The following is a 23,700-nucleotide window of genomic DNA, read 5'->3' as shown; positions in this document are numbered from 1 at the left end:
ATTCCAGTAGCACCTGGAGACCATGCACATTGCAGCAGAGTGCAGTATAGATCCGACTGACATAGTGTAACCCAATACTCCAGGTGAGACCCCTGGAGGGGACGCATTATTCCAGGAGCACCTGGAGACCATGCACATTGCAACAGAGTGCAGTATAGATCCCACTGACATAGTGTAACCCAATACTCCAGGTGAGACCCCTAGAAGGGGACACATTATTCCAGGAGCACCTGGAGACCATGCACATTGCAGCAGAGTGCAGTATAGATCCCACTGACATAGTGTAACCCAATACTCCAGGTGAGACCCCTAGAAGGGGACACATTATTCCAGGAGCACCTGGAGACCATGCACATTGCAGCAGAGTGCAGTATAGATCCCACTGACATAGTGTAACCCAATACTCCAGGTGAGACCCCTAGAAGGGGACACATTATTCCAGGAGCACCTGGAGACCATGCACATTGCAGCAGAGTGCAGTATAGATCCCACTGACATAGTGTAACCCAATACTCCAGGTGAGACCCCTAGAAGGGGACACATTATTCCAGGAGCACCTGGAGACCATGCACATTGCAGCAGAGTGCAGTATAGATCCCACTGACATAGTGTAACCCAATACTCCAGGTGAGACCCCTAGAAGGGGACACATTATTCCAGGAGCACCTGGAGACCATGCACATTGCAGCAGAGTGCAGTATAGATCCCACTGACATAGTGTAACCCAATACTCCAGGTGAGACCCCTAGAAGGGGACACATTATTCCAGGAGCACCTGGAGACCATGCACATTGCAGCAGAGTGCAGTATAGATCCCACTGACATCGTGTAACCCAATACTCCAGGTGAGACCCCTAGAAGGGGACACATTATTCCAGGAGCACCTGGAGACCATGCACATTGCAGCAGAGTGCAGTATAGATCCCACTGACATCGTGTAACCCAATACTCCAGGTGAGACCCCTAGAAGGGGACACATTATTCCAGGAGCACCTGGAGACCATGCACATTGCAGCAGAGTGCAGTATAGATCCCACTGACATAGTGTAACCCAATACTCCAGGTGAGACCCCTAGAAGGGGACACATTATTCCAGGAGCACCTGGAGACCATGCACATTGCAGCAGAGTGCAGTATAGATCCCACTGACATAGTGTATCCCAATACTCCAGGTGAGACCCCTAGAAGGGGACACATTATTCCAGGAGCACCTGGAGACCATGCACATTGCAGCAGAGTGCAGTATAGATCCCACTGACATAGTGTATCCCAATACTCCAGGCGAGACCCCTAGAAGGGGACACATTATTCCAGGAGCACCTGGAGACCATGCACATTGCAGCAGAGTGCAGTATAGATCCCACTGACATAGTGTATCCCAATACTCCAGGCGAGACCCCTAGAAGGGGACACATTATTCCAGGAGCACCTGGAGACCATGCACATTGCAGCAGAGTGCAGTATAGATCCCACTGACATAGTGTAACCCAAGACTCCAGGTGAGACCCCTAGAAGGGGACACATTATTCCAGGAGCAGCTGGAGACCATGCACATTGCAGCAGAGTGCAGTATAGATCCCACTGACATAGTGTATCCCAATACTCCAGGCGAGACCCCTAGAAGGGGACACATTATTCCAGGAGCACCTGGAGACCATGCACATTGCAGCAGAGTGCAGTATAGATCCCACTGACATAGTGTAACCCAATACTCCAGGTGAGACCCCTAGAAGGGGACACATTATTCCAGGAGCACCTGGAGACCATGCACATTGCAGCAGAGTGCAGTATAGATCCCACTGACATAGTGTATCCCAATACTCCAGGCGAGACCCCTAGAAGGGGACACATTATTAAAGGAGCACCTGGAGACCATGCACATTGCAGCTGAGTGCAGTATAGATCCCACTGACATAGTGTAACCCAATACTCCAGGTGAGACCCCTGGAGGGGACGCATTATTCCAGGAGCACCTGGAGACCATGCACATTGCAGCAGAGTGCAGTATAGATCCCACTGACATAGTGTAACCCAATACTCCAGGTGAGACCCCTAGAAGGGGACACATTATTCCAGGAGCACCTGGAGACCATGCACATTGCAGCAGAGTGCAGTATAGATCCCACTGACATAGTGTATCCCAATACTCCAGGTGAGACCCCTAGAAGGGGACACATTATTCCAGGAGCACCTGGAGACCATGCACATTGCAGCAGAGTGCAGTATAGATCCCACTGACATAGTGTAACCCAATACTCCAGGTGAGACCCCTAGAAGGGGACACATTATTCCAGGAGCACCTGGAGACCATGCACATTGCAGCAGAGTGCAGTATAGATCCCACTGACATAGTTTAACCAATACTCCAAATGAGACCCCCGGAATTTAACAAAATCATCCACATTAAACCCCAGAGCTGGACACTTTATTCAAGTTCAGACACTCAAAAGTGCACAAATTGCTCTACATGAGACCCAAGAAATGTGAACAGTACTCTGACTGCACATAATTCTCATGATAAGGTCACTCCATCTGGACACAATACTCTGGGTGTGTCCCGCAGAAATTGAAACACTAATCTAGAACTTGGCAAAATACTCCAGATGGCACCACCAGAACTAGACAAAATACGATACTCCAGAGAAGACCACCAGAATTGGACTCTGAAACTAGAGGAGACCCCCAAAAATGGAAACTCAATGGCTTAAGAGAGCCAGGAATTAGGCAAAGTGCTCCACAAGACCTGCGGAATTATACACAATACACTGAATGAGATGCCTAGAACCTGACACATTTTTCGAGATGAACTCCACAGAACTGAACATGGTGGTACAAATGAGAGCTCCCACATCCCCCCAAATTGAAACAGTACTCTAGGGATAAACACAATACTGCAAATTCACTCAATCGTTTGGATCAGATCAACAGAACGTGAGCCATTATTCCACAACTGGACAAAATACTCCAGATAGGGCAACCGGAACTGAAGCAATACCCTCGATAAGACCCCCAGAATTGGAAATAGCACTCCGGAACTGGGCACAAGACTCTAGAAGGGGTCTCCAGAGATGGACACATTATTCCAAAAGAGATTCTCAGAATTGGATACACTATTCCAAATCAGACCTCCGGTATTGGACACTGTACTCAAAAAGAGAACACCAGAGAAGGAAGCACGACTCCATACATAAGAGACCCTTAAACTGGCAGAGTGATCCACATGAGACCACCAGAATTACACACACTGCTCTGGATATAACCGTAGAAATGAGCACATTATTCCACTTAAAACCACCTAAATTGGAGACTATACTATAGATAAGAGCCCCAGAAATGGAAACAGTACTCTAGGGCTAAATGTAATACTCCAAATGGAGTCTCCGGAACTGGGCTTGAAGCTATAGATGATACCACCCCCCTCCCAGCACGCTACCTCCCGAAAATTACACCTTACTCCAGAACCCGAAAAAATATGCCAAATGGGGACTCCAGAACTAGACACAGCATGCCAGATGGGGACTCCAGAACTGGACACAATATGCCAGACAAGGACCCCAGAAGTGGGCACAGCATTCCAGACTTGGACCCCAAAAGTAGGTAGATACAGTATGCCAGATGGGGATTTCAGAACTAGACACAGTATGCCAGATGGGGACCCCAGAACCCTAACACAATATGCCAGTTGGGGACCCCAGAACTAGACACGGTATGCCAGACGGGGACCCCAGAACTAGTTAGACACCGTATGCCAGATGGGGATTTCAAACTAGACATAGTATGCCAGACGAGGACTCCAGAACCCGACACAAAATGCCAGACGGACTCCAGAACTAGACACAGTATGCCAGATGGGTCCTCAGAACCCGACACAATATGCCAGATGGGAACTCCAGAACTAGGCACGGTATGGTAGATACGAGACACATAAATGGACACCGCACACCAAAACCAGAAACAATACACCAGAAGGGGCCTCCAGGACTGGACACAGTACTCTAGACTTCCAGTATTGTGGACACGGTACTCCAGATGAGACCCCCAGAAACGGCCATAATATGCTAGGTGTTTTTCAGAACTGCAAACGATACTCCCGATGGGACCTCCTAGAACTGCACACAATATCAGTCTTCCCAAGTGGTGATCACAGTAGAGGCCAGGGGACTGATTTACCAAGCGTTTTTCCGCATTGAAAAACACGATTGTAAATCAGAGGTCTTCTTTTTTTAATGCTGCCCACAGCTCTTCAAGGCCACCGACAGCCCACACAGTGTCCATATCTTCAATTCTAAAAAGAAAGTAGATCCCATGCCTGTGTAACCAGCTGGTATTAATGACACAGGCATGCTCCATTCAGTTCTGGACGTCCAAAACATGCACCACTTTGAATTCGATGCATTTCCCAAAATATCGTGAATAGCGGTATTTACACGGGAGGAATAATCTGGTGTGTTGGTCACACTTTACTAGGGTGAGATGTGCATTTAAAGTTTACACGCGCTCTTCCTCCCGTCTCACTTCTGCCAACACAGATCTCAGCAACACATGGTGCGGCTGTGCTGTTTCTCATCGGCATGGTCTGTAAAAACCTGTTTGCTGCAGAACAACTGCATATACAGCTTACACGTCTCGAAAAATGGCACATGTCAGAAAGTGAAATGCAGGGGGTGTTTTTCAGAATAAAAAGGTGCCCATCCTTTATTCTACAACATCGTGGAAAATTGTGGAAACGTAAACGAAGGGGGTGCAACTTAAGACAAGCAATGGCAGAGCAGGACAGAGTCCAGGGAAGTGTGCGAATATAGCCCACTTGCATAACATCCTATGGCAGAGCGCATTGTCGGCTGAAAATCGCTGTGATGACTTAAGATGAAAGGGGGAGTGCTCCCTGCTGGCACTCAAACCGACGGTCCTTAAAGATCCCTCTAGCGGGTGGATAACCCAGTGGGCTATTTTGCTGCCATTTGAGGCGCGGAAGTGCTTTAAATAAACATCATTATTTTAGTTTGAGGAAGGTTGTGTGGGGTGGGGATCTGATAGGAGACCCCGCATCCGTGGCCCCTTTTGTGGTTTGTAAAAACAAATGACAGATTACACATGACAGGCATAATAGGGGGGCCACTGGAATACTTGGGTATTGTGCGAAAAGGCGGGAGGGTTGTCAGTCACGGAGCGGACACGACCATCGACTGCGAACAGTTATCGCCCTTTCGGGCGCCGCCTGCGGGTCCCTGGGTACCGTGCTGCGTGCATGGCCGCTTTGCATAAGGTCACGCACTCGCATAAAGCCTGGAACGGATGGAGCGGGAGTAGTGTCCGTCCCCCAGATATAAATAACGAGCCCGGTGTGTTCACCTGCCGTCTCATACCTTTTCAGCAAACACGGGCAGATGGCGATAAGAGAAAGAGCCCCGCGTGTTTACACTGAGAAGCGGCCAGTTGCGCGGGACTCCACCCCGAGGCTTCAGCCAATGACATCGCACCTTGCGCTCTTTTTAATTTTGGTAAAAAGCGAAGTGCATTATATACGGAAAAAATGAAAATATACCCCGCACTCTGTTCCTCTATGCGCTATTAATTCACGACGAAGGGAAAGGCACACACCTTGTTATTTATTTATTTATTATGCCCGGTTTTAATGTGTCCATTCTGGGGACAAAGGGGCCGATTTAAGCACTCTCAATATTGGCCGGCGAGGGAACAGGGGCGGGGGGGATGGTTGGCAGCTATTGTATCGATTGTATCTGGGTCACAAAGTTCCCCGAAGCCGGGCGCCAATGTAACATCGCGAGCCTTCTCAACCCAAGCCCGCACATTATTCCCAACAGCAGGGTTCTTCCAAAACGTGGTCTAAGTGAAAAAGCAGATTCGAGCTCATATGATGGGGTTGCCAATAAAAGACGGAGAGGAGGTGGTCGCGTGCCTCCGTGATGGTTTCAATAAACAGGGCAAGAGTGACACCGGTTACCCACAAAGCCACGGAAAAGCGAAACCTCTGACAGCAAGTGTGCTGTGAACTACACTACTATTTCATGTGTGTCAACGGTGGTGATAGAGTATGTTGGCTTTTTAAGTTGCTAGAACACTTTCCAAAGCAGTGCTTCGATTCGCACGTAGCGCTACACAAGTACACCACACACAACCGGGCACGGCTCAAAGGCCGGCCGAAGGGAAACGCAGACACTCACCTTGAAAGACGAGCAGCAAGGCCATGAGCGTCCACCTTGCGGAAGGCATCCCGGCAGTGCCCACTCCCCCCTGGCCCGCTGCCTTCAAGTCATGGCAGGGTTCTCTCACGGGAAGGCTGAGGCTGCGCGCCATCTCTTGCTCCGCGTGTGCGCTCCTCAACCGGGATGCGGCCCCATGGTGTGGCAGGCAGTGCGTCTGCATGAGCCGCGTCCCCTGCAGGGTGCCGGGGTGGAGCCGTGAACCTGCTCACATCGGATGTGCTGTGCTCTCCTCCGAGACTATGGCCCTCTCTGTCCACGGCTGCCGCTTCCGGGCAAGGTGTGTCTAGGACGAGTCGCTATGGGGTCCGGCCACACCTGCCAGGCGTCTTCGGGAGGGTGATGGGGCTGTGACCTGCCTCCTTGGGCTCCGGACCTGACACAGCGAACTGGCGGTTGGACTCACGCCTGGGACATCCAACAGGAGAAACAAGGATGTTGTGTTCTTATGCCATTTTATGCCATGTTCTGGCTGTTTACCTGGAATCAAAAACGAGCAAAATGAGGATCTACTTTAAGAGTGGGCGCAGAATGTAAGCTGGTCTTATCCCTCCTAGCCTAGGCGCTCTCCAGAAACAAGTTTCCCCTTCTACGGCTTCCCCGGAGTGATGCGAGGCCGGCGGTGATGCTTGGAAGCAGGTGCTGCGCACGGATAACGCACTGGCTAGCGCTGGTCCCTCTGAGCTGGCGAGGTGCCGAGGGCTCTGCTTGCTCCTGGTGGCTAAGGTGCCTGGGTCCCTCCAGTGGCGCGCTGCAGCCGTCCTACTGAGTCTGGCCAGTGCCCACCGGACTCTTCCTCCCCTCCTGTGCTGGGTCTGTGATACCACTCCCCACACCCCCTCCTCTCTCCCCACCCACACCCCGCCCCAGAGCTGCAAATGGGCACTCAGCTACACCCAGTTTAATTAATAAACTGCAGCCAGGAGCAAAGAGGACTGGAGAAGGAGCGGGGGAGCAGGAGGGGGAGGAGGAGAAATGGAACAGCGTGCAAGTGGAACCGTACTGATGTTGAGGTCTGCTGAACCGTGGCCGAAGGAACATGTACGGCTCTGCCAGGATGCAGAGAGAAGGGCCAGGCTCTGCAGAGCGCCCTGCTGCCAACGCTCTGTTGCACTGATAGAGGCGGAGGTTGCCCCTGTCATCATTGCGCCCGAATACTTGCTTTGCGCCGCACATGGCTCGATGACGTAGATAGCGACGACCAGGGCTCAAGTCGAGGGTACACGTGAGTGGACGGAGTCCACCCACTTCTTTCAGAGGGTGTACTCAGTCCCCCCAGCTAAAATGAGAACATTGAATGTCCTCTTGGAAATTATGAATTAAAGTCGACCTCAGGGATCGACCCACAGTCATCAGATTTGCAAGCCGGACACTTCACCACTGCTATATAACCTGATGAAAATAAACTAAAGGTGAAATGTCTCATTTCGGTACTGCAAGTTCCAGGGAAAACATTTGTATTGGTTCTGAGAGTTTAAAACACGCACACCTTTTAACGTTTTCAAAAACACTATTTGAAGAAAATATCCTCTCTTTGTTCTGTGTGTGGGTTGATTTTATGAAAGGCAAATGCCATTCGTTCTGTGCAATTTGGGTGGTTATGCAAAGCCAATTTAGTGAAATGTGAATATTTCACCTTGATATGTTAATTTCTGGTGACGTCGCATCCCATTGTGTTTATTGATGAGTCCCCGCACTTTAATTTTTAGGACTTGACCCGTGGCGATGAATCCATGGAGCAGAAAGTGTGGGACCAGAGTAGCGAACTGACAGAGTAATATAGGTGGCCATGAAGAGCCTGCGTGCGCGAGTAGGTACTGAAAAGACCCGGTTGGCCAGGAGGCCCTTACCGCCTGGAAGACCTTTGGTGGAGTGAGCTTTGCTCTCTACAGGGTAGCGAGGCCGTACAGGCAAGGCTGGGCTCAAAGAATAAGCCAGTGAACTGCGTCTTGTTAAACTGGGTGGGGACACAATGCACCAGTTTCTCAGAAAAAGGTACTGGTGACATAATATAAGCGCAGCGGCCGCTCGCAAATTATAAAAGCATCATGACACACTATAAGGAAAACAGTTGTGTCACACCAGTATGGAAGAGGCATTGACAAAGGCAATTGTTTTAGCTTACTATAAGGACTGCACAGGCTTACGCCATATTTTTCACTTGTGGGCATTGATTCATGAGAAATTCTGTGCTGCTTTAACGTGGCGGGGCAACCCCCTACTTTGGCCACCTGCCCCAGACCCAAAGGTAATATGCACGTACAAAATAGACCACAGGGACAATTATATTTTTGGAACAAACAGATCACATTTTTATTGGAGTCAACAGACAAAATGGGGCAGTTCCAGCCTCCTTTATCGTAATGGCCTACAGCACCTCTTATGTGACCCTTTTCAATTCCCTGGCTTTCACCAGTATTTTATTGTCCTCGGGTGACCTGTGTCACTTCCGTTTTTTACATAGCGGATGTCCGCCTCTGGTTGCAAAGTGCCAGGCAGTAGCTCCCGCGCCCAGCCTGGACCGAATAAACCTGGGACCACTACATTCAGTTGACGAGGAATCTCAACTGTCCGTGAGGGGCTCAGTGCCCGTCAAACCCCAAACCTGTGGCCATTGGGTACCGCTTTTGGTTGGAACCGCAGTGAAAACTCCTCCCCGGCTAGAACCGCCCTGTAACTCCGCCATGCTGTGGAGGTTGCCTCTCCGCTGCCCCCAATGGCCCAGCCTACTTTAGTCCTTATCTTCATGCACCTATACTCACAATGTCTTCTTACGCATATCCTACCCATTTTATAGATGTGAACACCTCCACAAGGAAAACCTTGTGCCATATGTTAACACACATTTCTGCCTTGAGAGCCTCTAGTATCCTTCTGCCAGGTCAGTCACTCTCAAAACCTTCCTATGGATCACTTCTGTTTGCGTTGTAGTGAGAAAGGACCTTCTCTGGTATCAGACTGCCAGATCAGCCACTCCCATAACCTTTGTATGGATCACTCCTGTTTCCGTTGTTGCAAGAATGGCCCACCTCTCTTATCCGAATGCCACGTCAGTCACTCCCATACCAATGCGCCCACTCATTTCAGGCCAATCTACTCACCCTCCCTCCTTCTGGGTATCCGTTTACCATTCCCAGAAAATCTTGCATATCCCGGATGGAGTGGGGCCCCAGGCCGTTTAGCAGACGTCGAGGAGTCCCAACTGCCCCCTATAGTTAGAGATGCCCATCCATTATCCCATACTCACTTTTGGGTGGCCCTGGACCTCCCTGACAATTCCAGGTGGCCCTTTGACATTACCATTCCTCTGTCTGGGTGGCTCTTTGACAGTTGCTGTCATACCCTCAAATAACCTGTATGGGGTGCTGCCCAGGGCCACCCTGCAGTTGACAGGGCTCAGTACCACTACCTTTATAGGTAGGGGCCCCCTGGCCCCTATCGCCCTGTGGTATCATTCCTCCTCTTCAGCTATGCTGATACCTAGACCTAACTCCTGGTGTGTGCATATGCTCCCAGAGTGTCTGGTCCACATCACAAGCTGCCACCACACCTTCTTGAACTACCCCCTTTCCCCTTTCCCCCTGTGCTTACTGATGGTCCTTCTGGAACGTGCATGTCTTAACTGGAGCTGCTAATCAACCCCTCTACACATTACTAGATGCACCTACAGCAGACAGTACATTGTGGTTCTGTCCCCTGGTCCTTCCCGGAAGACCCCTAGAGACACATTGAGACCCATTGCTCCCATTGTGCTGAAGCCAAGTAACCTTAAACTGTTGTGGTTATTAACCATACTGACTAATCCTGTCAGTGGCCAGAGTGCATCCCTTTTCCTTATTTAAAACTGTTTGTCCTCTGCATTCCTCAACAGGGCGAGTTGTATTTTGTAGTGTACTAGAACTGTCTGTTGTAGTAATAATAAATTAGAAACTTCTATACAACCTTGACTGGAAAATCCCTTTTATCACTGGGTAATAATTGTATTTTCGCTGTGTTGCAACTAACCAACAATCCACAATTTTGTGGACTTAAGCCTGCCATTCCATCCACGTTACCAAAATTAGAGAAGGAGGATTATAATTTGCATGCTATTCAAATCTCTTCGGATCCCTTCTGGTGTATTGGTGTCGGGGCTCATTGACGGTTTAGAAAATGTAGATGAGCAGCTGTATACCTCTGTATACAGATGAGACTGTGCCTTGCCTTACACCAGCTATTGCGCCAATACTGCAGCAAGTCTTTGGAAGGAGATACCCATTGAGACAACCCCATGGAATGTACCCTCGAAGTGACGATAACCTGGAGGAGGAACACCCTGAAGGAATATGAGAAACGGCTACACAAATGATGGATTATGTCATAAGAAAGTGTTCACAACGTCCTGAGATATTGACGATGATAATGTATGGATACTAAAGAAATGAATTGCCAAGTAAAGATCTGAGTAAACTCTCAACTGTAAAGGAAGAAGATTACATGTGCACAAAGTGCAGCAGAAAACGAAAAGCTCAATGAATGTACAGTCGCTGAAACGCAAGGTAGATCAAGTCCTCATAGAAGATAGGTATGAGTAGTGAATAGAATGCAGGTGAAGCCGTCATTATACAGAAACTGCACATTGGTATCATGAATTAAGTAAGCCAGAAACCATGAAGGGAGAGTGGAAAACTATGTTGCAGCATAACAATAGGCTCATGGAGCTGTGTGGCGAGGCTGCCTGGCCGGAATTCAAGATCCTAGAAATCGAGGTCAGCAATCTACTATGAAGAAGAACGAGTGTGCAGAGGATGGATCTTCTGAGGTTAAGGTGCAAGAAAGAACACAGTGGATGCCACATTTTAATTCATTTAAAGCATTTAAAAGCTGCAAAATGGACCATATCCTGGTCTCCTGTCACGTGAGCCACGGATGGAAATAGAGCTTGAACTTGGAGTTCAAGACACGATAGTGAATGCCCTCACTCCTGTGCATTCTCAAAGAAAAGAATACTCTGCAAGGCCAAGTAAAAAGACACTTTCATGGCAGAAGGCATGGGGGATGAGAGATGCAATGTTGATTGGGTGGTGTTGTAGCTTCAGGTCCTATCTCCCTGCATCTGGGTCTGGGCTTACGTGCTGCTAAATGAAGCGAATGTTCCAGACATGGCACAGGCATGCCAACCAATTATATTAGTCCATATAAAAAAGGACCTTAAAGCTTGTAAAACCAATGAAAAACTGTATTTAATGTTTCTGAAATGACATGTTTTTAGAGGTAGGCATAAGTTGTCAACCTGATATTGGACAGCCAATAACAATCCTAGCTCCTATAGAAGTGTATATGTAGATGTTTCCCTTAACCAATCCCGACCCTTGATAGGTTTTTCACTATTGCCACGTAGTAAAACGTCACTATAAGAATTGTTTTTTTTGTGGAGATCATTGAGAGACTGAGCGTACGTATGTTGATGTTTGTTGTAACCTCCCTGTTTTAGATACTTGTTAATGAAACAGTACCTTGCCATATTCAAGAGTTTGTCCGGTTATATGGACTCAGAATTATTCTGGTGTAATCTCATCCATTACCATATGCTTGTTGCAAAGGGCCATAAACTCACATGGTAGCAGTGCGGATAGTTTCAGATCCAAACAAGTTTCGCTCCAGAGTTTCGGACGATCGGTCATCCTCTGCCATTAGCTGGAAGGTCGTGGAGATTCCTGTGGAGAGCGGCCAATAGAAATAAACTTGCAAGAAGAATCGGTTTACATGGGCGCTCCACAGACGGAAGATGAAGTGGCTGGATGGCAGCCGATACCGAAGGCCTCGAGTTGATTAATGGATTTAAGTAGACTAAAGGAAATTGCAATATAAAGGGTTGGGATTGTGATATTTTTGAGTAACAGGCCATTTTTAGGAGATAAAGGAACACCTAAGTAATTCTATTTCAAAGGAGATAGAAGAAGAAGTATGAAATTCCAATTGAATATTAAGAAAGAGAATACGCACAGTTAGGACAGTGTAAGGCGACGTCTTAAACCCTCTATGGGGTAATATAATTGGGGCATTGGAAGTATACATCTTATAAAATGCTATAAAATAAGGGAAGGTGATCACAGGGGTTATTAAAGTGTAGTGTGTTATTATTTTGAGTATTATTTGTTGTGTGAAGTTTTGATAATTAACAAGCTATTAAGGTTAGGATTGACGTTGTTTGAAGTTAAGGTGCAGCAAAAGATTGGTGCCAATCAGGAGACAGATCTGTTGTTGAAACAAAGAAGGATTGAGCTGAGATTGATGGTACCTGCTCATATTTGTTGTTTTGAGATTAAAAGTGGTGGTCGATTAGCCTTGAGATAGAGATTTTACTTAATGATCAGGTGAGTATCGACAGACAATTGCAATTTGTCATTATGGAGGACACACTTCTTATGTACCTTTGTAAAACACTACCAAGACATATGGCCAAGCTAAAACAGTATAGTGCAGAATGGGTAAAGGGTACAGCTGATAAAATGTTCATGCCATGGCCACAAGGAGGACCATTGTCAAAAGCAGTATTACAACATATGACCACATATGTGCACACTGCTTACACAGGGAAGAAATTAAAGAAACGATTGGCAGTTTTAGAACTTTGGAAAATGTACCAAGATGAGAAGGAGGACTTGCCACCAGAGGAGTGGATGCTCAAACAGCATAAAGGGGAAGGCATTAAGAGCTTCTCTTACCTTGCCTGAAATTAAAAGCGCAGATACAGATGAGATAGGGGTTTATCCTCTAAAGGAATTGAAAGCAGTGGCAGGGTATAGTAACCCAACATATGAACCCCCCTCTTACAGTAGTGATGACAGTCCAGAAGAGAGCATAAGGAAGGAAGATGCCTGCAAGTCCATATGAGAAAAGGTGGAAAGGAGAAAAGGATAGGTCTGATGAGGTAACAACCATACAGAATGAATGGATGGGAGGACAGATATTCCTTAAGTTACATGGGAAAAGCATCAAGAAGTTAGGCAAAGAGAAGACAAAGACGAGCAAGAAAAGAAGGACAATGACAAAAGAGACTAAGGGATGATGAGCAAGGAAGAAAAAGCAGGGAAAGACAGGAACAGATATATAGAGAAGAACAAGAAAAAGACGAAAAGCTGGCAGAAGAACAAAGGAAGTACGACATTAGAAAGAAATAGATAGAAGAAAGAGACAGGGGAGAAAGGAAGAGAGAGGAAGAATAGGCACAAAAAGTAAAGGACACAAGATTACAGAGAAGGAGAAAAGAATAAGATCGAAGACAGGAAGTGAGAAGGGAAGAACAAAGGCAAGAAGAAGAGAGGGTAAGAAGAGATGTGAGAAAGCGAAGGGAAGTGGACGGAGAGATAACAGAATAGAAGGCAGCGAGGTCTGGATGCCAGTGTCATTCTCAAGGAAAGAATGAGGCCAAGCATGGAAATACGATGAGATATAATAAGAGAAATTCCCCTGATAAAAGAAGTAGTGCTATAAACACCTGGTGTAGCACTAGAAGAGGAAAGATATGATGCAATAAATATTGGAGAACGGATTGAAAAATATATCAGCAAATAAGGCAGGACAGTGAGGTGAGTATGGAACTCGAGGGAGTGTCAGTCAATCCCTGGTACCTAAATCACGGTTTGAGTGGGCAAACAGGTTTAGTGATGAACGCGGAGCACTGCCTTTAAGTCAATTAAATTTAGATAGGGATGAGAAGGATGATGGTCACATTAGTCGGGGTCCATCCATGTCAGACAAAGAAGGAGAGTCAGGCCGTGAGACAGAGGGAAAGGGTGCAAGATGAGGACCTTATTGCTTACATTAAGGATATTCTAGAGAGATGGCAGCTTGAAATACATTAACCATGTAAAAAAACAGTGGCGCTATTCTATCATATTTTGTGTCAGGGATTGACAGAACCGGTACAGAGACACATGAAAAAACAATGTTGATGGAAGCGAAGCCATGGCTTGAGATACAAATAACTATTGTGCATCATTGTCGGTTATTGCAAGAGAAGAATAAAAAGAAAGATGAGAGTAGAAAGATTGAGGAAGCCAAGTTAGTTCAGAAGAAACTGTCAAAGTTTGCTGTAGAAGGGGCAGTATTGACAAGCGGAGCCGGAGTGGGAGTGCAAGAAATAATGGGTACATAACATGTGAATAATGCACACCCAATGGATCAAAGTGGGTATGGGTTTTGGCCACAAGGTAGAAGTGTAGGATTCAGAGGAAGAGGAGGTGAATTTCAGAATGCCCAAGCTGGATTTCAGAATGCCCAGGGTGGATTTCAAAATGCTCAGAATAGAAGTCAGAATATTCAAGGAGGATATAATGGAGGGTTTGCCAGAGGGCCACCCCCAGTATTTTGGAATTGTGGGATGACAGGACATGTTGCACATGTATATAGAAGCCGAGGGAATGTGCAACAAAATGGACAACCTTGAAGAGGGGGGACAGCTTATCCACCACCATACAGTACAAAAAACACGTGAGAATTTTGCCCAGGATCACAAATCCTATCAGGCACAGGCACCACAAGTACAGCAAGCACAAGAGCAGGGGTCAGTACAAATGCACCCACTGCAAGGGCAGTCAGAACAAGCACCTATGCAAACACAACAGAATGCAAATGCAGGACAAATATTAACACCTAGGATAGGGGGTATCACTGTGGTAGGAGGAAACCCTTTCACGGGGACAGGGTTGAATTTGTACCCTCAATAGGACATCTCACAGGGTGACTTGATGTGCTCAGTATTATCTGTGACACCAGACCCCCAAGAGGAACCAAGAGTAGATATGACAATAGGAGGCAAATCCTGTTTGTTTCTTGTAGACAAGGGGGCAACTCGCTCTTGTAGAAGAAATGGAAAATGTACAATGTCAGGTATTGCCATGAATGCTCAATGTTTCTCTGGAGCTATGAATTTAGTTCCTTTTACTGATAAATTTCCTGTTTCTATAGGGGAATGTGACATGCCTCTGCCCTTGCTATATTCAATACAGATGCCAGTGAACATCCAGGGTAGAGATTTAATGACGAAACTGAACATGACAATTTCATTCACTGATCAAGGAATAGTGTGCCCCCACCCGGGAATACACTATTCAAACGTGGGAGAGTTTTTACTGGCATTTTCAGGGCAAGTGGCTCTACATGGAGTCGCGGTAGATCAGTAATTCTTCATGTATGGGGTGAGCATTGTATTGACATGGCTACCTGGACTAGCAGGGAAGAGTGTGAGGATACCTGATGAGTTTTTATTGAGACTACAAGTACCTATGGATGAGGAAGAAGGGCAGATTATTCCTATAAAACTGGAAGCAGCTATAGTATGAGGAGAAATAGCAATGCTTGAAGGAGTGGATGATGAGGCCAGAGCATGGAGGACAGTGATAGCTCTTGAAGAGGGATACAGATTGACTGACATAACAGACAAAGCTATGTTCAGAGATGAACATATCGATGACAAGGAGTTTTTTTAATAAGCATTACATATTGGATAAAGATTGAGAAAAGAGAGGTCTCGGAGTGAATGGCAATAATGTAGCAATGGCCAGCACTCTTTCATGAAGACCTACAAAAGGTGTCAAGTGTCCTTGGGTCTACAGTCCTATATGACATAGCATATTGAAAGGAATAGGAGAGTTTAAAATAAAACTCAAGCCAGGAACAAATTTACCACAAGGAAAACAGCACCCCATGTCCCGAGAAGCTGATGAAGGCATATTCAAGACTATTTCAGCACTGACGAATCGGGGAATCCTAGTGCCATCGGAATCCCCATGCAATACTGCTGTGTATCTGATAAAAAAAAAAACAGAAGGGGGTCATGTAGATTTATGCACCATTTTAATCAGATTGTAGAAGCAGAGTTTCAATTAGTTCCTAATCCTGCAACAATAGTGTGTAGTATCCCAGATGAAGCCAAGTATTTCACAGTGATTGATTTGAAAAATGCATTTTTCTCAATCTCGTTACACAAGGACTCACAAGACCTTACTTCCTTTACATTCAGACAAAAAACACTAAAACATACTTGTTTACCTCAAGGGTATTGTGAGTCCCCATTGATTTTTAACAGGGTCCTACAGATGGATCTAGGTAACATTGAACTCAAGAGTGCTGCAATTCAGTACGTAGATGACATACTAGTCTGCATTGGAACAGATGATGTGTGTAGACAAGACTGTGCTCAGTTAATGACTATATTGGCAGACAAAGTATACAAGGGAGACAAGGAGAAATTACAGTATTGACAGGAAGAGGGATTGTACATAGGCCAGTTAATTTTGCAAGAAGAAAGAAAGTGAAACCTGAAAGAGCTCAGGCTATCATGAAGACACCAAAGCCAAACACAGTGAGGCAAATGTAGCAGTTTCTGGGTTTATGAAATTATTGCAGGGCCTGGCTGTTCGACTGCACTAAATAAAGCGTACACTGGTTATGGAAAGATAGAATGGACTGTTGAAATGGAGGCAGGATTTGAGGAATTAAAAAGAGCAATATGTACAGCTCCAGTTTTAGTGATTCCCAACTATAGTGAGGAATTTATTTTGTTTTGACACACCAATGGGTCAGTAATGACAGCAGTACTCACACAAAGAACAAAGAACAACGTTGGGGCATAAGCCTTTGGCATGCTGCAGTGGGATTTTAGACCAGGTCATGAGAGGAAATTTTCCATGTGAACAATCTTTGGCTTCTCCTGCATTTGCAATTGAGAAATCCACAAGTATTACTATGGGCTGTAACATAACTCTCTACATGGTGCATGCCTTATTTGCCACTTTAGAGAATCCCAAGGGGGTACATTGACTTCACAAAGAGCTTCAGTATATGAAATAATGAATTCTAATCAAGTGATTAAGATAGTGAGGTGTAAAATAGTGAACCTAGCCATGTTTGTAGCTGAACCTATAGAAGAAGGTGATCATGTGCATGACTGTTCAAACTTTCTTGAATTCTATGATGATATACCCCATGTGAAAGAAATGCTTTAGAGGGAGGGGAAATTATTTTTATTGATTGTCCTTTGAAAATTGACCAGACTAGTAGGGAGAGGCATTCAGGCTCTGCATTTGTAAGACACATTAAATGGCAAATTTGAGGTAGTAGCGAGTGCAAGACTACCGTCAAATTTTTCAGCACAAGCGGGAGAATTGGTAGCACTTATTGTTGCACTCGAGAAACATGAAGGGCAGGAAGTGACATTGTACAGTGACATCACCTATGTGACATCAACTGTGCATGCAGGGCTATCACGCTGGAAAAGGAGGGGTTATCTCCACACAGACGGCACTCCAGTGCAGCATGCATCTTTATTGAACAGGCTCATTAAGGCACTACAACTCCCAGTGGCCAAATCAGTCGTAAATTGCGCAGCACATAGTAAACAAACAGACTGTATCTCTCACGGAAACAAAGCCACAGGCATAGAAGCCAAAAGGTTTGCATATTCTACAGAAATTTCGAGTTTTGATACTGAAGATACTAAAGAAATTTTGAATAGAAGCATGCTAGCATGAGAAGGGTTTAATATGCTGCCAATAACGCAACTAATAGAGATTCAGGGAAGAGCCCCAGAGGAAGATCAAGAGCTATGGAAGTGCAGAGGTGTTCTTTATCCCCCACAGAAGTATTAGGAAGGCGGGAAAGCACTGGAAAGCCAGTGATACCTGTGCAGTGTTACAAGTCGCACTCGAGCAGCTGCATTAGCCTGCACATGTAACCAGAGAAAGTCTTGCTGCCACAATTGCAGAAGACTGGTTTATTCCCAATTTTTTGGAGCACTTTGCACAGTTCATGGTGAATTGCATTGTGTGTCAAAAGTTTACTGCTGGGCATACACTGAGAACAATTAGAGGATTAATACCTCAACCGGATGGTCTGTTTCAACATTTACATATCGATTACGTTGATATGCTGCAAACATGTAATGGATACAGGTATCTATTAGTGGTGGTGTGTCACTTCTCTAGGTGGATCATCAAAGCTGATCCGTGTAGACACCCTGATACCACTTGCGCAGCAACGTTTCTAGTGTTCAAAATCTTTCCAAGAAGGGGTGTGTGTGAAGTACTAAGGTCCGATAATGGTACACATTTTGTTAATGAGCTAGTTGAACAAATAGGTCTTCTATTGATCATAAAGCATACATTTTCTTTTGCTTATCATCCATAAGCAAAAGGGATATGTGAGAGACGCAAAAGTCTCTTCAAGGAGAGAATAGCCAAGATCAAAATATCTTTGAAGAATGAATACTATATTGCCTATCCCTAGCCTTATATGCCTTTCTAAGGGTCTGACCACCATCTAACTCCCCATGAATTAGTGATAGGGCGTCACATGAGAATGCCTCTTATGCCTCCATCCAGAGTCAGGAGTGATACCCAGAGTGTAGCGAATGCTCTAGGTGATGAGATGCACGTTTATTTGACATACATGACTACCAGTGTTTTTTTCCTTGCAGATCAAGTCAAGTATCGGAGGGAGGGGTCAAGGAACAAGGAAGAGGACAGTCCAGTGATCAATCCAAGTGAACTATTGCCATCACCAAAGTTATACGTTGGTGACTTAATCGTCGTTAAAAACTCCACCAGAAAATGATACGAGCCTAGGTTTAATGATCCTCTTTTTCTTTCTGTACATTTCAAAGTCTTTATTGTCCGAATGGTCCTATTAAAAAAAATGTGCCTATGATTTTCCCTAGTATGAGTACAAATGATGATAATTTATTTAACCTCTGTGGGCATGTCAGATGACATAAGAAGGATGCAGAAGAAGTCAACCATGGGATAAATACCTATCTTGATAATGCAGCTCACCTGGGGAATCAGATGTGGTACCAGTACATGAAAAGGTGGGGGAGAGAGCATCTGATGAGAATTGCCATGTCTGTTCTCTCATCCCCTATGCCATGCATACAGTAAAAACCTTCCTTTCAAAGGATATGCCAGCGCACAATGCAAAATGCCTCAGTCATCTCTCTGCGTGAGGACAGTTTCAAGGGAACTGGGCAACCTTGCTATGGAGATCAAGACAATCGTTTCCACACCAGGATGATTACATCAAGACAACAAAAATGGAGAAAGAGCAGCACAAGACAAGGTGATTGTTGAAGAAATTAAAGGAATAACTGTCCTGACATGACAGAGAAGACAGGGATGGCTGGATGCTGGGAAAGTTCGCAGCTGCTGATCTATGGACGAGTGGGTATAAACAAAGGATGGGAAGATTAAATTATGTCCTGTGCAGCTCATCTGCTGAAGAAGGAAGCAGTGCAAGGAGTACAGAAGGTGAATGGGCTGTGAGGACAGAAACATTGTGTCTCCTTACTTACCCGTTATGGGGATTGCAGAAGTACTAGCAGGAATTGAGGCAGCAAGAAACATTTTTAATAACCCTGATTCCGGCCCAGTTGCAGAGCACACAGTAGGTTCTGTGCAATTGGGTAACGCTTTCTCATGTAGTGGGCATCTCACTCATATAACAAGACAAATGTCTGAGACTCTCATAGGCACGACTTATGAGTCGGAGGCAGGAGCCATTTCTCGTCCATCCCCCATCTCCCCAACAGACATGGGCCTGTTAGGAGGGTGAAAAAGGAGGCTGTTGATTCAGCTAATGTTGTTGCTAGCTCTAACTCGCAAAAGCTGGAGGAGGGGGTGGCAGTTATTTTACCTGCTATTCGTTGTATCACCCCTGTTCAGAATTTATCATGTATGTTGCTGAATACAAGATCTTTGGTAATACATGCTCATGAGGTGAACACCTACATAGAACATAACAACATTGATGAGTGTACTCTGAGTGAAACTTGAGGGTTCCAGTGCAGCAGGCCTGTCCCTTAATCTCGCTATTCCAGAGGGATCTGTCATGTTACCGCAGAATAGAGCGGATGGCAGAGGGGGGCGGTGTAGCTCTAATTTCCAAGGCTGATCTGAGTATTTGGGAAATACACAGTCAAATTATGGATGGCATTGAGTCTTTGCATGTTAAGTTGGGTCTCAATGCTGAATCCACTCTCAATTTTCTCTTAATTTATAGACCGCCATCCCTTTCTAAGGATTTTATAGCCAGAGTTCTCAAAGCCTGAACCAGCATCCGATTGTTAACGGCCACCAATCAGGCTTTAGACAAGGCTTTGGTACTGAGACCTCACTGTTAGAGTTGAAATCGAGATTCTTGGAGCGTGTTGACAAGGGCCTATCCTATGTGCTTATGCTACTTCATCTGTCGGCCACTTTCGACTTGGTCGACCATTCCGTTTTGGTCAACAGACTGGAAGAAGTGGTTAACTTTTCCCCGGTGGCGGTTTGATGGATCAGTTCCTTTTTGGACAACAGAGAAAGTTGTGTTTTCTCTGAGGAGGCGGAGGCCAAACCTGTCTCAGTCAACTTTGGAGTACCACAGGGTGCATGCATCGCCCCATGTTTATAGAACATATTTATGGTTCCATTCTTTGCCCTCTTGGAGCAGTAGGGGGTTGTATGTAGTAACTACGCAGATGACACACAGTGTGTCGTCCCTATTGCAGGTTCCCGCTCATAGGACGAAGAAGAACTGAATAGAGTGTATTCCATTGTGGAGAACTGGATGGTTTGGAATAACTTAGCATTCAATAGTGTTAATACGCAGCTACTGATTGTGGGCACTCCATCCATGCTGGCAAAGTTGGGATCACCCTATAATAGCTTTTTACTTGGAGAGGTAAAAATTATCCCCCTGAAGAAAGATTAAACCCTGGGAGTGGATTCTGATCAGCAGCTTAATATGAAAGCACATGCTGGGAGCCTTGTCTCCTTGGCAGCTTATTATATGAAGCTTTTAGCTCACCTCAGACACTTCATTTCTCAGGCCAACGCAGAGAGCATTGCTAGAGAAATTAGCTGTTCAAAAATAGAATATTGTAGTAGTTTGTTGGTCGGTCTTAGTAAAGCTGATACTAATAGACTACAAGTGGGTAAAATTGGCGCTGTTGGGGTAGTTGCAGGATTATATCACTGCGTCCATGTATCGGCTGCCAGACGATCTCTGCATTGGATTCCCGTGGAGGCGTGTACTCTCTTTCGTCTTCTGGTTATTACTTTCAAATGTAAACTTGGCCTTATGTCCTCTTATTTGCAAGTCCTTATTTCTAATAAAGTGAACAGCAGATCGCTTAGGTCCAGTAACCAGAACTATTTAACTCTCCCTAGAGGTAGGACTAAAAAGGCTGAAAGTGGAACTTTTTTTATCGCAGCCCCAAAAGCCTGGAACTTACTTCCCCTTGATCTTAGATGCCAGGACTCTCTGGACCTTTTCAAGAAAACACTGAAAACATGTTTTTTGTTTGATTTATTCTGGCCATCTAGACTGATGAATCTTCCCTTCTGAGAGCTCTTTGTGTTTTTGTTGAGTGTTTTGTCTGTGCCCTGATGCCCATGGGTTCAGGGTTGCACTATATAAGTGTGCTAAAGTAAAAGTAAAGTAATGAAAAATGTCTGAAGTCTTGAGCCAAGTACTCCAAACTGCTGATATGGGTGGAAGATGAAGCAGGTCCAGTGTCTGTAGTCGGAAGGATTAATGCAACAATGTGCTTCCAAAGCAAAGGAAAGAACTACGTCGGACATAATAAAGGGTACAAAACCATAATTGACATTCCAGGAATGAGGAGAGGGATGGCTGTCCTAATGGATGAGTATTGGACCTGCAGATCAAGAGCATATATGAAACTGCCCAGGAATTGGGATGGAGTATGTTCCTTGGTGTATATACATGTTCCAGTATTGGTGATTCTACAAAAAAAACCCCGAAGATTGAAGAATTTCCAAAGGTGGACGAACACCTGAGAGGAAAAAGGTCCATAGTACTCCAGCGGATGAAGAGAACAAATTATTTCTCACCGAAATCACTAACGGCTTATAAAAACATTTGTGACAAGCACAAATTCTTCAGCAGAACTTCATTGATGCTCACATCTATGTTCATGCCTGGAATCCAAACAGCGATGAATGCCAAATGGCTACAGATGACCAGGTGGGAGCTGCCTCAGACAATCAATGGCACTAAAAAGGATTTAATGCCATAAGAGAAGAGTTGAGGGCCATAAAGTGGATGACCCTCCGGAATAGATATGTTCTCAACATGATTACAGCAATGGATGGGAGTGTTTGTGCCAAGATCAGGCTATCATGTTGCACATTAATACCATCTCATGACGGTGAGAACAGGACCTTGATGGAGCCATATCTATGTTGACAGATAAACACATGAAAATGGTGGATAAGACAGATTCCATTGCAGATGATAGTTGGTTCGCGCTCCGGTTCTCATGGATTCTGTATTGGATGGCAATCCTATTCAAGTTCCTTGGAGCAATATTGCTGATAATCATATTTGGATTCTGTATGATCAAAATAATAATTGCACAATGTAAGAAAATGTCAAGAAAGCAGTTGGAATGAAGATCATGTTTGATGCAAAGGATGAACCGGAAGACAAGGTGCTGACTGATGATGCCATCAGAGGCTAAATAAATGCGAGTATTGTGGCACCGAAGGAATGAAATTCTGGTATCCGAAGGATCATAAGAATTGTGGAGGACGTTGGGTCTACTGCAACTTGAAAGGACAATGCAGCTACATGACCTGGAGTGTGGATTAACACGTTAAAACAGTGGACAGTCTGAGGGAGAAGACAAAGATATGGACACCCAAGAAATACTTCTTCAAGAAAATATACAAAGAAGCAGGAACACTTGAGGAGGTGGTCGAGGACTCGACCAGAGAGGGGAATGAAGAAGTGATGACAACCTGTAGGAGGAACTCTCTGATGGAATATGAGAAAGAGCATGCAAATGACTGATGACATCATAAGAAAGCATAACCACTTCCTGAGATATTAATGGAAGATAATGTATGAATTAATCGCAAAGTAAAGAACTGAGTGTCACATGAGCAAAGGATGGAAATGGAGCTTGAACTTGGAGTTACAGACATGATAGCGAGTGCCCTCACCCCTGTGCATTCACAAAGCCAAGAATACTCTGCAAGGCCAAGTGCAAAGACTATTTCATGGCAGAAGGCATGGGTGATGAGAGATGTTAGGCTAATTGGGTGGTGAGGTAGCTTCATGTCCTATTACCATGCACCTGGTTCTGAGCTTACGTGCTGCTAAATTAACAGAATGTTCTAGACATGGCACAGTCATGCCAAATCATTGCATTCATCCATATAACTAAGGACCTTATAGCTTGTAACACCAATGAGAAACTGGGTATCAAAGGTTTCTGAAATGACGTGTTTTTAGAGGTAGACATAAGTTGTCCACCTGATACTGGGCAGCCAATAACAATCCTAGCTCTTATAGAAGTGTATATCTAGATGTTTCCTTAACCAATCCTGACCCTGGATAGGTTTTTCACTATTGCCACATAGTATCACGCCACTCTGACATCTTAATAAGTATAAGAATTGTATTTTTTATGGAGATCATTGAGAGACTG

The 23,700-nt window shown here is 45.3% G+C and overlaps 1 protein-coding gene across 1 annotated transcript in view; it reads right to left on the bottom strand.

The window, feature by feature from the left end:
• The window catches only part of RET (ret proto-oncogene), a 301,960-nt gene extending 294,911 nt beyond the window's left edge, over positions 1 to 7,049 (bottom strand). The window contains exon 1 of the mRNA XM_069611035.1: positions 6,186 to 7,049. Within this exon, the coding sequence (XP_069467136.1) occupies positions 6,186 to 6,387 (202 nt within the window). The 5' untranslated portion in view covers positions 6,388 to 7,049. The remainder of the gene's footprint in view (positions 1 to 6,185) is intronic.
• Positions 7,050 to 23,700: the final 16,651 nt, after the last annotated feature.

This window comes from Ambystoma mexicanum, chromosome 8, assembly GCF_040938575.1.
Source record: "Ambystoma mexicanum isolate Mex_15411 chromosome 8, UKY_AmexF1_1, whole genome shotgun sequence".
Lineage (NCBI taxonomy): Eukaryota > Metazoa > Chordata > Amphibia > Caudata > Ambystomatidae > Ambystoma > Ambystoma mexicanum.
Note: the sequence above shows the minus strand (reverse complement) of the source record. Positions and strands in the feature narration are given on the sequence as shown.